The following is a 15997-nucleotide window of genomic DNA, read 5'->3' as shown; positions in this document are numbered from 1 at the left end:
TAAGCATTCAATATTTCTTTCCAATGCTCCTTTTGCTTTGAGTTCTTGGGCCTTATCCCTAAAGATCCATGTGTTCTTTGACAATAGCTGGGAGAAGAAGAGGCAAAGTTGTTAGGCAAAAATTTGCATTATTCTCCACTCTACCATATTGAGTTTCTAACACTAGGCTTCACCTGTGACAGAAATGTGTGTAAGACAGGGAAAGACAGGAAGCTTTCATAGGTTCATGGTGCTTTGAATGGTCACTAACTGAGATTTCCATTTGGTTTGCCCTGAAGGCTAAATCGCCCTCCACCCCTTCCAATGCAACACATTAAGGTTTGGGTGGTGCCTTTCTTTTGTAAAGTGGAGTAAGCATGGCTTTGGACCCAGAGACTTTCTTGACCTAGTTAATATTAGGAAAGTGAACCATTGGAAGTTGAATCTGGACATTGATTGATTTAAAACTACCTGTTCATGGGTACCTTTTGAAAAGTCTTTGTGGCTGGGTGAGGTGGCTCACACCTGTAATCCAGCATTTTGGGAGGCCGAATGGGCGGATCATGAGGTCAGGAGTTCGAGACCAGCCTGACCAATGTGGTGAAACCCCATCTCTACTAGAAATACAAAAATTAGCCAGGTGTGGTGGCACACGCCTGTAATCCCAGTTACTTGGGAGGCTGAGGCAGGAGAATTGCTTGAACCTGGGAGGTGGAGGTTGCAGTGAGCTGAGATCGCACCACTGCACTCCAGCCTGGGCAACAGAGTGAGACTCCATCTCAAAAAAAGAAAAGAAAAGAAAAGAAAAGTCTTTGTGTGTCCATGAGGGTATATATATCCTAGTTTAAGGAGACTTTTATCTTAGACTATCTTTCTGGAGTATGACAAACCAACCAACTTAATGGCAGACAATTCTATACTGAGGAAAGTTAGGGAGCTCTTCAAGAATAGATGTCCTGTGTTGTTGGTTGAAAGGCTGGTTCTTGATAACTGTATGTGTGGTCAACATGTAAAATGCTTACAGTGAGTTAAATGGATCTGCCATATTAACTAGGGTCCCCTTTACATATGCAGGTAGGTTAGGTATAGGAGTTCCCCTGGGTGGAGTGAAGACTTCACTCATGAAACCACTTTGGTCAGGGCAAGTATAGGGACAGGTATTTGGTAGAAATACTAGGTATTTGTCAGAAATCATTTATTAAAGGACCAGAAACTGTGATAACTGGAGGTACTATAGTCTATTTCTCAACCTTAGGCAGTAGAAGACACCACAATTGTTATGGTTTTGCACTATGATTATAACACCTGCACTTTTTTTTTTTTTTTTTTTTTGAGATGGAGTCTCACTCTGTTGCCCAGGCTGGAGTGCAGTAACATGATCTTGGTTCACTGCAACCTCTACCTCCTGGGTTCAAGCAATCCTCCCACCTCAGCCACCCCAGTAACTAGGATTACAAGCATGCACCACCACACCTGGTTAATTTTTCTGTTTTTAGTAGAGACAGGGTTTCACCATGTTGGCCAGGATGGTCTCGAACTACTTACTTCAAGTGATCTGCCCACCTCAGCCTCCCAAAGTGCTGGGATTACAGGCATGAGCCACCGCACCCAGCCCAATACCTGCACTTCTAATTTTTTAAGCATGTAGCCAGTAACAATTTGAAAATTCTTCTATGCAAGCTTATCTTGTTGGCATTATTTTAGTGAATTGAGACTCTCCACTTGTAAAGCTCTTTTTTCCTCCACTTTAACTTGCAAGTTTGTGTCATTTAAAAACAGGCCAAAGAATTAAAATTTATACTAGAGTGTTTTTTTCTCTAAAAAAATTTTTATAGAGTCACCAAATAGCCACCTCTGCTTCGCAGGAGGGCAATAAAAATAACAACTGTAAACATACTACTACTACTATAGAAGACATAAAGATTACTCCACAAACTTGGATTTATTTTATTATATTTTAATTGAAACTAAATATTCTTTATGAGTCCATTTTGCCTGACTGGTAGGAAATTCAGTCTCGGTCTTTTTTTTTTTTTTGAGACAGAGTCTCACTCTCTCGCCCAGACTGAAGTGCAGTGATGTGATCTCCGTTCACTGCAACCTCCGCCTCCCAGGCTCAAGCAATTCTCCTGCCTCAGCCTCCTGAGTAGCTGGAATTACAGGCATGCACCACTACCACCCGGCTAATTTTTGTGTTTTTAGTAGAGATGGGGTTTCACCATGTTGGCCTGGCTGGTCTCGAATTCCTGACCTCAAATGATCCACCCACCTCGGTCTCCCAAAGTGCTGGGATTACAGACGTGAGCCACTGTGCCTGGCCTAGTCTCAGACTTTGCTGGGCTCTCTTCACCTCCGCAGAGTCAAACAAGTGTCCACCATGTTTACAGAAACAGGAGAGGGGCCTCCAGTCTTCAACCCAGGGCCATTTTTGCACTGCCCTCACTGTCTGAGCCCACATAATTACTAGAAGGGAGCAGATTCGTTGCACCTATCACAGGTCAGATTCCTGCAGTCTGTTCCCAGGTGGAACTCCCATGCCTAGGGCCTCACATTCTCATATCTCCTGAGGTCCTGCCACTGGCACCTGCTGCTTGTGGGATCCATAGACATTTGGCCCTTTCCCTGCAATTTGGAGAGATCTTGTCTCTCATTGTCTTCTTCTTTCCAGAATACCCCCCAAGTTGCTCTGGCTTCAGGAAAACAGCAGCCAGGAAGTCAGGCTATCTACCAGCAACTTGAGTTCACAGCACCTACAAAGGAGTCTGTGCCACAGGGCCCTCATACCTTCTTGGAGTAGGGGGCAGGGAAAAGACAGAACACAAAATCTGAAGTAATAGATCCATGAATGATCCTATTTTCCTACTGCTATTCATAAATGGCTAACATTATTCAGCATTACTCTCTGCTCATAAAGATGATCAAATTTAATTCTCAAAACTTCACCATGTTTTAAAGATCAGACAACCGAGGCTGAGAGAGTTTGAGTAACTTTCTCGGTAATAGCAGAGCTGGGATTAGAACCTGAGTCTGTTGGGCTCCCAAGTTCAACCCCTATGTTGTATTTTCTCTCCTGTGGGAGCACAGTGAGGTGCCAGCATAGGTTAGCTGCAGCATGAGTTCCCAGATAGCTCAATGAATTCATCCATGGAATACCGCTGCCCAGAGCTCTCCATCTGGTTGTCAGAGTGCATTTGCCAAGACTCAAGAACAACAGTGCTGCTTTGGGCGTAATTAATGTTTAGACAATAACTGGTCAGCATGTTCAGCTGCTTCTTGAGGTCACTCCTGGGATAGGAAAATAGGACCCCGTATTGGCATAAACAGGATGTTTGTTTTCTTTGTGCTCTATCAGTAGGCCATTATCTCGGTCATGTAGAAGTTATACCAAATTGCTCAGGTGCAGAGATTCAGAAAGGGGGAGGATGTGGCGTGGCCTAGTTTTGTGCTGTTTAAAATAGAAAATGGAGTCTGAAATCCATTTCTGCTCAATATGATTCTTGGGGTAGTATTTTAATAAAGTCCTAAAAGAACATTCAAAAAGTCTTAGATTAGTTTTAAAATCATATTGCATGGCCCATAAAGAATTCCTGTTTATGGGGTCAAGAGCTAATATAGTCAGTAAATCAATACGTAGCTATTATGGCCCTACTACCTGCCACCTCCTGCCCACCTTTCCCCCCACCCCCACCTCTGGGCATGATGGGTGATTCGAAGACAGGTAGAGCTCTTGACTTAAGTTATTTATAATATGCTTCAGGGTTTTCAAATGTTGTATTCATCAGAATCATCTCTGAAGCTTGTCAAAGACAGAGCTATCTGGGCCCCACTACAGACGCACTGAATCAAAATCTCAGGGAGTGGGCTGGGTTTCTTTATATGTATTTAACAAGTTCCTTGGGTGATTCTGATACTCAGCAGTTTTCAAGCCAGACTTATGGTTGATGTTGTTTTGGTAATATAAACTGCTACAATAGAAAACATCTCGGGAAGTATGTATAGGAGATATAGAGGCATATGTGTGTGTATATATATATATATATATATATCTAGAAACTCATTAGTCTCTCATTTGCATGTATGTTGTTGAAATGTTCCTGTAGGCCAGACGTGGTGGCTCACGCCTGTAATCCAAGCATTTTGGGAGGTTGAGGCAGGTGGATCACTGGAAGTCAGGACTTCGAGACCAACCTGGCGAAACCCTGTCTCTACTAAAAATACAAAAATTAGCCAAGTGTGGTGGCAGGCACCTGTAATCCCAGCTACTCGGGAGGCTGAGGCAGGAGAATTGCTTGAACCCAGAAGGTAAAGGTTGTAGTGAGCTGAGATCGCACCATTGCACTCCAGCCTGGGCAACAGAGGGAGACTCTGTGTCAAAAAAAAAAAAAAAAAAAAAAAAAAAAAGAAGGAGAGAGAGAGAGAGAGAGAAACCTGTAGATAAATATACATCTATTATTGTAAATAATAATAAATATTTGTTGATTTGTTGAGTATCTATATGTATCAGGCTTTGTTAATTCATTCAAGAAATATCGTTAAAAGCCTACTAGGGGCCAGGTATGGTACATCAGAAAATGAAACAAAAGTCCCTGCCCTCGGGGAATTTATAGGGGAACACCAACAATAAAACTAAATAACAGAGCTACATGAGACAAGTGTCATGGGGAGAAGTAACGCAGCAGAGGATCACAATTCAGAAGAGGGTGGGGCTACTTGGGAGACTGAGGCAGGAGAATTGCTTGAACCCGGGAGGCGGAGGTTGCAGTGAGCCGAGATCGTGCCGTTGCACTCCAGCCTGGGCAACAAAAGCAAAGCTCTGTCAAAAAAAAAAAAAAAAAAGAAGATAGGGGGAAAGACTTGAGGGAGAGGAGGAGGTGAGCTCTATGAGTATTTGGAGCACAATTATTCCAGTTTTGGGGAATAGTGTAAGGCCCTGACCTGAGGAGAAGTATTCAAGAAACTGCAAGGCCAGGGAGCTGGGAGACACTAGGAGGCTGGTCAGGGAGGCAAGGAGTGGGCAGAGGCATGGGTCTTGTCGGCCACTGGAGGACTTCGGTTTTACTCTGAGTGAGATGGGAAGGGTTCTGAGTTTGGGAATGACACAGACTGACAAGCTTCAACAGGCTCATTCTGGCCAATGAGAATAAGTTGTTGGGAGTGGGCAATGCCAGAATCAGGAGATCAGTTAAGAGGCTACTGCAGTCATCCCTGGGAGAGATGATGAAGGGGCGGGGATGGGAGCAGTGGAGGTGCTGAGAAAAACATGACTTCCGGGAGTGCTTTGAAGGCAGAGCCTGCAGTTTTCTTGATGGCTTGGGTGTGGATTATGTGAAGGGACTACAACAGAAGGCTTTCCAAGGATGCTGAGTGTGGCTGTTGGCTATGCTTACTCTGTGGCCAGATTTGATTCTGACTGTGGGCCATCATTCTCTTCCAAGAAAATGATCATATTTTTGTTTTTAAAACACATCTTGTGAGATTAGGCAGTATCTGTCTTCCTGTGTCTGGCTTATTTCACTTAATGAAATATCCTCCAGATCCATCCATGTTCCCATAAATGACAGGATTTCATTCTTTTTCATAGCTAAATAGTATTCCATTGTGTTTATATACCAATACCACTTATATATGGAATCTAAAGAAGTTGATCTCATGGAAATAGAGAGTAGAACAGTGGTTACCAGAGGCTGGGGAAGGTAGGTGACAGGGGACAGGGAGAAGTTCATCAATGAGTACCAAGTTACAGTTAGGCGGAATAAGTTCCGGTGTTCTATTGCACATTAGGGTGACTATGGTTAACAATATTGTATATTTCAAAACACCTATAAGACAGAATTTCGAATGTTCTTACCACAAAGAAATGATAAAGGTATGAGGTGATGGATATGCTAAATATCCTGATTAGATTATTATACAATGTATACATGCATGGAAACATCACAGTCTACCCCATAAATATGTTAATTATTATGCATCAATTAATTTTTTTTAATTAAACACATATTGTGCACTTAATGTTAGTGAATTTATTGGCTGGGGACAGTGCCTCATGCCTGTAATCCCAACACTTTGGGAGGCTGAGGCCGGTGGATCACTTGCAGTCAGGAGTTCGAGACCAGCCTGGCCAACATGGTGAAAACCCATCTCTACTAAAATACAAAAATTAGCTGGGTGTTGTGGCACACACCTGTAATCACAGCTGCTCAGGGGGCTGAAGCAGGAGAATCACTTGAACCTGGTAGGTGGAGGTTGCAGTGAGCCAAGATCACGCCACTGCACTCCAGCCTGGGTGATAGAACAAGACTCTGTCTCAAAAAAAAAAAAAAAAAAAAAAAAAAAAATTAGTGAATTTATTGTAAGTACATAATACTTTAAAGAAAAAAAAATTCATTGCAAAGATCAGTCAAGGTAGTTTTGACTGGCCACTGCAAGGCTCTCACTGGGATCTTGGTAAACAGGGACTGTACCCACAGTGGTATTTCTTCCTGACACATAGGAGATCTTAGGAAAGCTGCCTTGGCCAGCCAAAAGATAGGATAGTGAATAGTATTTATTGTTCAGTTTGTTTAAAAGCACTTTTTTTGTAAGTTCTCAAAAAATGTTTTCTAAGGCTGATAGTGGAAGATATCCCCATTTGAGGGTTCAGGAACCTGAGATCTAGAAAGGATAAGAGATGTGGAAAGGATGAACTCTACTAGATCAAACCTTTGATTTTATGACTTTCTCCTCTTGATTGAGTGGCCTGATGTGTAGTGACTGGCCCTCAATCCAGAAACAGAAGTACATGTATTTGTGTGTGTGTGTGTGTGTGTGTGTGTGTGTGTGTGTCTGTCTGTCTGTCTGTCTCATACTTGGGTTGCAAAATACAATAATCTAGTAAAATAATTGGAACCGATTGTTCAAACCATTCAAACCTCCTATAAATCAGGCCTCTTGTTTCCTCTCCTTCTCTCACTTCTGTCTGTTCATTTGGTCATTTTATTTCTGAATGGTAATTTTCACTGAGGAGTGGGATAGGAAAATAAAAAGACATGAAAGTCACATTAAGTAGTGTAGAGAATAATTTTAATAGAAGCCTCCATGGAGAATGCAGATGTAATTAGCACTAAAATGAAATTCTGAATTGTCAGTGGATTTCAGCTTACTTTGCTCTCCAAATCCTTTGTTCCCTTAAAAAACTGAGTTCAATTATGACAAGCACCTAGCAAAGCTGTGCTTCTTTTGTCCTGCTGAAGAAGCCTTGTCTGAACCAGGGTGGCTGTGAGCAGGTCCTGGGCTGAGTAATGGCATTTAATGCATTTGCCTGTTTCAGTTTGCAGTGATGATCTCACCCACAAATTCAAAGGTTTCACTGTGATGAATGAAGCCGAGAGATACGAAGCTCTCAGACACTGTCGCTACGTAGACGAAGTAATCAGAGATGCTCCCTGGACACTCACGCCAGAGTTTCTGGAAAAACACAAGGTACTTGTCATTCTCCCACATTCTCTAAGTAGCAAGATTAGGGAGTCTGGTTCTGCAGCTAAGACTACAGAAAGCCCAAAGTCTCTCTCAATTTCTAAAATAGGTAATTTCAGGAACTGTCATGTGGAACTGCTTGATGTGGCACCTTTCTTTTCCGCCCAAGCCCGAGGGCTGGTATCCTTTCACTTCTTTGAGTATGGGCCCTGGAGCTAAACCACCCAGGTCCAAATCCTGCCTCTATCTCTTCCTAGTTGTGAGACCTTAAACAAGATATCTAACCACACTGTACTCGCTTACCTCAACTGTAAAATGGGATGATGTTGGTATCTTCCTTGTGGGCGTGTTTTGAAGATCTAAGAGACAATCTTAGTTAAGCAGTTAGAACACTGGCTGGCCCATAGCAAGAGCTCCAAAAATGTCATTGTCACCACCATCACCACCGTCATTATTGATGCTTATTGATTCATAGGCATTCTTTTTCATGGAACAAATGAACACACATCTTATCCAGAAGGTCACAGGTCAGCCTTTAAAGAAAGAACTTTATATCTATGATTTTGTGACCCTGAGAATCCTACTGACATAAGATTTTTATTAGTTGGAAACATGAGAGATTCTTTTGATCTGCATCAAATTATGTGCTTTGTATCTCCCTACCAGCCCCACATTAGGAGCTATTCTTTCCTTTTATAAGCAGTACAAAAAAAAAAAAATAAGATTAAGCTGTTCTAAGAATTTTCTTTTCTATTTTTAAAGCCACGATGCAGAAGAGAATAGAGAACACTGATAAATGTGCATGAGTAATAGCTGAAGAGACAATTTCCCAGTGAGAATAAAAAGAAAAAGGAAAAACTACAATATGATTTACTTCCAGTAATCACTACCACATTTTTACTAAGCATCTATTGTATATTCAACATGTGCTAGGCATTATGGGGGATACTTATAATGATAATGATGGCTGTAATTTATTGAGTATTTACCATGTGCCCGGCACTGTGCTAAGGGCTTTGTCATTATATGAATTGAATTCAATCTCACAGCTACCCTGAGAAGTTGTTATTATACACTGGAGAGGAAAAGGAACTAAGTTTGAGTGCTAAGAATAGAATTAATAATAATAATAAACATTTATTGAGGATATACTCCGTACTAATTATTTTTCAGCATTTTAACATAATTATATCATTTAATCCAGTGATTCTCAACTGGGGCGAGTTTGCCCTGAGGAACATTTGGCAATGTCTTGAGACATTTGGGGTTGTCACAGCTAGAGGGGTGCTACCGGCATCTAGTGGGTAAAAGTTAGGGATGCTGCTAAGCATGTGCCAATGCACAGGACAACTCCTGACACCAAAGAATTCTCCAGTCCCGAATGTCACTAGTACTGAGCTTGAGAAATCCTGATTGAATCCTTTCCCCCAACTTATGAGTTATATAGCTAGCAAGTAGTGGGGCAGGGAATCATACTACTCTAAACTACCTCTCAAGTATTTAACTACTACTACTCTAAATTACCTCTCAAGGTAGAGTGAAACCCCATTTTAAAGGACTTGTTATAAAGGGTTTTAAAATCTAGGCAAGGAGTGTTTACTTGATATTGCAGGAAACAGGAATAAAGATAAGCAGGCATTAAGATGACCAGAAAATAAATAAATAAATAAATAAAAACAAAAAAACAACCTGTTTAAGGAGGATACCCCATGTGACAGCAGGATGGCTTGGAGAGGAGGAGGCCTACAGTGAGGAAGGCCAGATACAAGTTGGTGTCAGTAATCTGGGTGACCAGGTCCTGGATTTGGTGTAGTCTCAATGGAGAGAAAATGATGGGTACACACTTACATATGCATGTGCGCGCGCACACACACACACACACACACACACACACACATCCCAGTGGAACCTAGGGTGAGTGAAATAAGTAGAGAAAAGAGGCTTATTCCAAGGCTTGGGTCTCCCCAAGACCCAAAATGAATAAAATAAAAGTGCCTTTGGAAGGGGTCACTCATTTTCAGAAAGGTGAAGTAAATTCAGGACAGGATGATTTAAAGTGACAACAAGAGGTGGTAAAAGAGAGGGCTGCAGTGGGAGTTAAGACCACCCGGCCTGGTGTGCCGGCAGCCCACTAAACCTGGCCTGGTGTGCCGGCAGCCCACTAAACCTGGCCTGGTGCGCCGGCAGCCCACTCCAGTCTTTAAGCCTCGGATAAATCTAACAAATTTTCTAGTTTCAGCACCTTATGTCCCAACTGAAGTAGTAACATGTGGCCTGCCCACCTCACAAGGTGGTTATGAGGATCGAATGAGGAAAGAGACAAATTCCTTTTCACAGTATAAAATGTGACCTAAGTGTGAGTGCCCATTGCCATCAATGGGACAGGAAATGAAGATTTGGGTTCCTCATCATAGGAGGGATGATAAAAATTCAAAGAATGAATGGGTTCTCTCAAGGATAAACTTTAGATGCAGAAGGACAGAAGGCCAAGAAAACCTACTCTCTGGGGTAGGACAAGAAAGAGGGACCAGCAAAGGAGAGAAACCAAAACATTTATTCTTCTAGTTCCCATTATCTCATAGAAATGAAAATAGTTGGAAATACATTTCAGCCAAGGATTCAGGTCTCCACTATAAATATAACATACAACTGCCTTATTTTGAAAAGGCATTCTGAAGTCACCATTCCCCCCTTCAAATCTGCAGACATGCACATCCATCCCAGTGGTGACATCACTCTTCTCTCTCTTCAACAGATTGATTTTGTGGCTCATGATGACATTCCGTATTCCTCTGCTGGCTCTGATGATGTTTACAAGCACATAAAGGAAGCAGGTGAGGCATTCCCCTCTGCTCACCTGTCAAACACATCACAATAATCAGGTGTAATAAGAGACATCTGCCCTGGGACATCTGCAGTGTATACAAACAGGGAGTTACAACTTTAGATGTCCCCCAAACAGCTTCTACAAGCCACTGTTAACATGTGCTAAGGCTCAGTTATGGCACAGATACCATTTAGGTATTTATATAGGAATGAACCTGAGCACCAAAGTGCTCAACTTTAGGTCTGAGGCTTAATTTCCGGGCTCATCAGACGAAAAATGCAGGACCCCATTACTTAAAGGGCAGCCATTTTCCCCATTCATAATTAAGTCTTCACAATGAAATTACTGGATACTCCCAAGAAATTTCCTTCCAGAAGAAGATAGATAACTGGCTAGTTAATAACCTGGACTCCTTGTGTCCAAAGTTAGTCCTGCCATATTTCTAGTGTCATCCTGTCACATGTTAGTAATATTATCAGGTACCACATGTAGAGGCAAAGAAAATGGGTAAATGTTTTAATGGCTTGGCTTATTTTCTGCTGTTTTACTATCTACCATGCATCTCATCTATAGGCACTGTAGGTACACCCATGCATACCTTCCTACATACATTAACCATTATCTGGCAGGTGCAGATACTATAGTGAGTTACCATATGCATAGGGATTTCAAGAAGTCTAATGCTCCCTGCATTATACTAGAGCCATTGTTGACATGTGCCATCAGAGCCATCTTCCCCACTCCTGGGGACCAATGGGACTACACTCAGCTTGCTCCCACCATTTCCCACTCAGCCCGCTGCCACTATAGCCTTTTCCTGGTACTCATGGACCTTCAGATTCTTGAGGTAGGGTGGGCTCCTAAGGGTCACTGACCCAGGCTCCTATCTCCTTCTTGGCATCATTGCCAGCTCCCGGCAGAACTGATGCTTTTACATTTCCCATGATGGGGAGCTCCCTGCCTTCTGAGACAGCCTGTTCCATCTTTGGATGGTTTTGGCTGTCATTGTTTAATATATGAATCCCCTGAGTGCATCTATAAGCCAGGAATTGTATGAGAGAAAATGAATAAGACATAGACCTCACCCTTGAGAGAGAGCAGAGAAAGACATAAATAATTACCCAAAATATAACCAGCCTGTGGCAGAGTATGTACAGCAGGCCAGGGCAGCGTGTTCGAAGGTGGAACTGTATGAAGCACAGCGTATCTGGAGAAAATAAACATGTTAATGTAGTGTAGGGTGTGTGGAGGTGAGAGGCAGAGATGGAGACTGGCAGGACAAGCTGGTTGAGGCTTGCTTCCATATGATGTTACATGGAACCAAATACTGTTCTGAGGCAGGGGAATCTGTGATCAGGTCTTTTGTGTGGGAAGGAGCAACTGGGGGGCCATAAGTGGTTTCCATAACTAAACTTAACTAGGAAACCCCATTTCCACAGCTGACAGGGAAAAAAAACACTTGACATGTGAAATCATTCAGACTCTTCTAGGTTTGTACTTAGACTGTGTAGAGTAAACTTTTTGCCTTTTTCTCCTGAGGTGATCTAAGTTTCTGGAACACTCTGGCCTGGCATGGGTTGGGGATCTTTAGTTGTGAGGTCTCAAGACCTGCTCAGCCATCAGCCCCACCTACCAGACCCCTGTGGCAACCTCTGAGACTCTGTCACCTCCCCGCTTTGGCCTGTCCTGACCACAGCCTCTGTCGCAGGATTCCCTTCCCTGGGCTATAGGTGTGCTGCCCAGCAGTCATGCTGATCTTAAATCTTGGACTTCCTTCCATGTTCCTCTAGAGAGTCCCCAGGAAACTTAAAAAACGTCCTCCATAATCTACTAGAGGGCAAGGGAAACCAGGCAATGTGAGTAAGCCATGTCACGCCCTGTCTGACCTGCCCGCCATGCTGGCCTCTGTAAAAGTATTTCCTTCCAAAATTCCTGACAAGGTGCCAGTGGCCCTGCACTGAGCCTTCTAAAGGGGTCTCTTCCCTGCCCCTGCCCCTGCCCCTGGGATTTGAACCTGAGTCAGAGCAAGGGACAGACCGCACTTCTGTTCCCTCACTTCTGCTGTCTGCCTCCCCATCCCTCTCTGCACTCCTCCCCTCAACTCCCAGAGGTCCTTTTCTTCTTCCTGGAGAGCAGAAAACTGCCCCTTAATTAATTTAATGCCTTCCCAGAGTTAACATACACTCCAGGGCTTATAGTCAAACATTCTGTACCCTGAGTCTACTCAGCCTCTGGTTCTTAATAGTTCAAAAGACACTTCTGGGATTTAGAATACCCTTTTTATACTCCTCAAAGCCTGGCTCTTCCTAGTGAAATTCTTGCCTTTCTTAACTCTTCTTTTTAAATGAGCCTTAAAAAGAGACTGTTTTTGAAGTTGAAGGCTGAACATGGTCTCCTGTACTCTCAGCTTCATCTGCCTCCCCCTGAAGTCATCAAGGTCTCAGTGTCCATGAGAACAGGGCCTCAGGACAGACATGATCCCTAGAAATGAAAACAACATTGGATACTAGTTTGAAAAATGATTGTTACATAGAATGTATGTATTCTCCCTGCTGGCATTTTTGTTGGTTCACACTCCTTGGGGGCCAGCCTGGAAAGCTCCATGCCATCCCCTGCAGGGCTGGTGGTGGGGACTGTACCATCCTCTTAGGAAGGACTTCTTCAGAAGTCAAGAACATTGGATAATGGGAGGTCTGACATTCTCAAGTCTCAATCTTGTTTGTGAGGAGTTCCAAGGAAGGAAACCTCATACACTTCGGACTTGGAAGTCTGCTCTGGAACTGGAGAAGAAACTGGCAGATGCCTCAGTTACATCAAGATGGGTTATAGCATGGCGTGATTAATATTTATTTATTTACTTACTTTACTTAATTTATGAGACAAGGTCTCACTCTGTCACCCAGGCTGGAGTACAGTGGTGTGATCATAGCTTACTGCAACCTCAACCTCCTGGACTCAGGCGATCCTCCCACCTCAGCCTCTCAAGTAGCTGGGACTACAGTCACACACCACCATGCCCAGATAATTTTAAAATTTTTTGTAGAGTCTCCCTATGTTGCCCAGACTGGTCTCAAACTCCTGGGCTCAAGTGATCCTCCCACCTCGGCCTCCCAAAGTGCTGGGATTATAGGTGTGAGCCACCATGCCTGGCCTGATTAATACTCTTTAAAGTTGTATGATCTGAGCTGTGAGCCAGCTGCTCCTTTCCTAAAATTGCCATAAGGATTTGTTTTAGACCAGTGCTTATGAAACTTAGATATGCCTCAGATCATCTGTGGAATTTTGTGAAAATTCAGATTCAGATTCAGTAGGTCTGGTGGGGCCAGAGATTCCCATTTCTAGTGAGCTCTCAGGTTGTTAGATGCTGTAGGTCCATAGGCCTCACTTAGAGTAGCAAAGATCTGGACCAGGCATTCTCATCCAGCTGAGTTATCCCCAGTGTTTCTTGAATCAGTGTTTCCTGGGGGCAGTAGTTCCTTGGCTACCTTATAGAGTATAAGAATAAGCATTTGGTGGCGGTTTTCTTTCTGGGTGAGTGGCCGTCAGTGAGCCAAGAATATGTTGCTTTCCTGATTTGGGGAATAAAATGTCAAGTTCCAGTTGTTTAGGTGTAGGAACAGGTCCAACATTTTTCTAACTCTAGCAATCCAGCATCCTTATTGTTGCATAAGAAAGTGACTCCCAAAGTTAGTGACTTAAAAGAGCCTCTTGATTTCACTCATGATTTTGTGGGGCAGGATTTTAGCAGAGGCTTAACTGGGTAGTTCTTGCTCGGGGTCTCTCAAACAGTTGTCAGATGTTGGTGGGGGCTGTGGTCATCCGAAGGCTTGACTGGGCTGGGGCTCCCAGGTGGTACATTTATGTCGCTGGCCTTAGATGCTGGCTATGATCACAGAACTCAGTTGCAGTTGTCACTGGGGCGTACAGGTGGCCTCTTCATGTTGCTTGGGCTTCTCACAGCATGGCAGCTGAGAGGCAATATCCAGAGAGAAAGCAATCTTGACAGAAGCCACAAGGCTTCCTCTGACTTAGTCTTGGAAGTCACACAGAGTTACTTTTGCCACATTCATTTGGTATAAGCAAGTCACTGAGGCCAGCCCAGATTCCAGGGGAAGGGAATTGGGCCACCTTTAATCCACCACAATGCCCTTTCCAAATTGAATAGTCAGGTAGTATTTTACTTGCCCTAGTAGCACAGGCTAAGACTCAGTGTGACTTTTCCTATGTGCAAGGACCCTTCCTTGTGCTCCATCAAATCTGCCTGCTGATTCCTTAGCAGGAGGGAGAATCACAGTAATGATCTATTTGGGACCCAGGTAGAGAAGGCCAGAATTCATCATGGGAGAAAGATGCTCAGAAAGGGCCTCAGCATCCATATTTGGCTTTCATACTCAAAATCATGGCTTATTTTGAAAGTCAAAAGTCTCTTTAAATGAAACCAGAGATACCAAGGACATGACTTAAGCTTTACAACACTCTGCTCTGCTTATCAGAACTATGTGTCAAAATCCTCTAGCAAAGCTGGATAAAAAGATGGAGCTTAAATTAAATAGACTGTAAGGTCCACATTACTCATCACCATTCTAATATTGCCTACTACTGTTGAAAGTTTCCTTCATTAACATGTGCTTTGCTGCTTCTTAAAATAGCTCCATAACCAAATGCTGCAATTCTGAAAAGCATGATAAAAAAGGTTCTCTGATCGTGCTCATTACTGAATATTTTTAGCAGAGCAATAATTAGGATTTGAAGGAAGCCGGGTATCTCATTATGTCAACAGAGGGCTTGGCTTCTTTCAGAGACCTACCTCCCAACCAGCCAAAGCAAGTCTCTCCCTAAGCCAAATCTACTTTCGGTTACTCAAACACAGAGACTTCACCTTCTGGCTTCAAAGAAAGGGTAAGCTCATGGCATCAATGTCTTACATGACTTGCTAAAATCCATTAGTCACTAGAGAATTGTCTTATTATTTCAGCAGGAGGGGTGTGGGTAAAATATCTGCCTGCTGAAAGATGGGGACATCCCACAAAGGTGGGGACATCCCACAAAGGTGGGGATGTCGTCTCAGGGTTCCCCCACCCACCAGAGCCTCCTGCACAGCTGGGTCAATTTGGGTGCTATTTATGTTCATGTGTGTAGATGTTTACATCTTCTGCCTTCCATTTGGTTTTCCGTGTTAGATTCTTCCCTCCTAGAAGGTGATAAAAGAAGTGTTTGGCCTAGTGGCAAACCCCAACTGTCCTCTGACCATGGAACATAAGAAACTGGCTGTTTTGTGTCTAACATCAGCAGAGCCACTCTGCTAGTGATACTATAAACGTGCAAATGACATCAAAAGAAAGCTCCAAAGAGACACCGTCACTGGGGCTGCAAGATGGAAACATTCAGAGAGAACTGGATTTGGAAGGGCACTTAGAGATCAATATTCATCTGGTCATTCATTCAACAAATATTCCTATGGTGCCTGTTTGTCACCCAGTGCTGAGAATGTAGAAGAGGATGAGAAAGGCGTGATCCCTTCCCTAGTGTAGTTTATAGTCAACAAGACAGTTGTTGAACAAGTTATTTTATAAAGATCTTGCTGTATTTGGAGGGAAGGGGAGTGGTCCATGGGAAGGAACAACACACCAGAAGACCTAGTCTGAGGGTTGAGATATTTGCTTGAGGAAGTGACACTAAAGCTGAAGCCCAGTGGATGCCCAAGAGTTAACCAGGTAGAGATTGTGTCTGTGGCAG

General features: G+C 43.2%; 1 protein-coding gene across 9 annotated transcripts in view; it reads left to right on the top strand.

Moving 5' to 3' along the window:
• Window positions 1–15997, top strand: part of PCYT1B (phosphate cytidylyltransferase 1B, choline) — a 114945-nt gene that overhangs the window by 75379 nt on the left and 23569 nt on the right. For 7 of the 9 annotated variants that reach the window (XM_074030241.1, XM_005593194.5, XM_074030243.1 and 4 more), the window contains 2 exons: window positions 7289–7440; window positions 10190–10268. The exons of the other annotated variants lie outside the window; for them this stretch is intronic. In XM_074030241.1, the coding sequence (XP_073886342.1) occupies window positions 7289–7440; window positions 10190–10268 (231 nt within the window). The remainder of the gene's footprint in view (window positions 1–7288; window positions 7441–10189; window positions 10269–15997) is intronic. 9 annotated transcript variants of the gene reach the window in all.

This window comes from Macaca fascicularis, chromosome X, assembly GCF_037993035.2.
Source record: "Macaca fascicularis isolate 582-1 chromosome X, T2T-MFA8v1.1".
NCBI lineage: Eukaryota > Metazoa > Chordata > Mammalia > Primates > Cercopithecidae > Macaca > Macaca fascicularis.
This window is presented reverse-complemented; position numbering and strand designations above follow the sequence as displayed.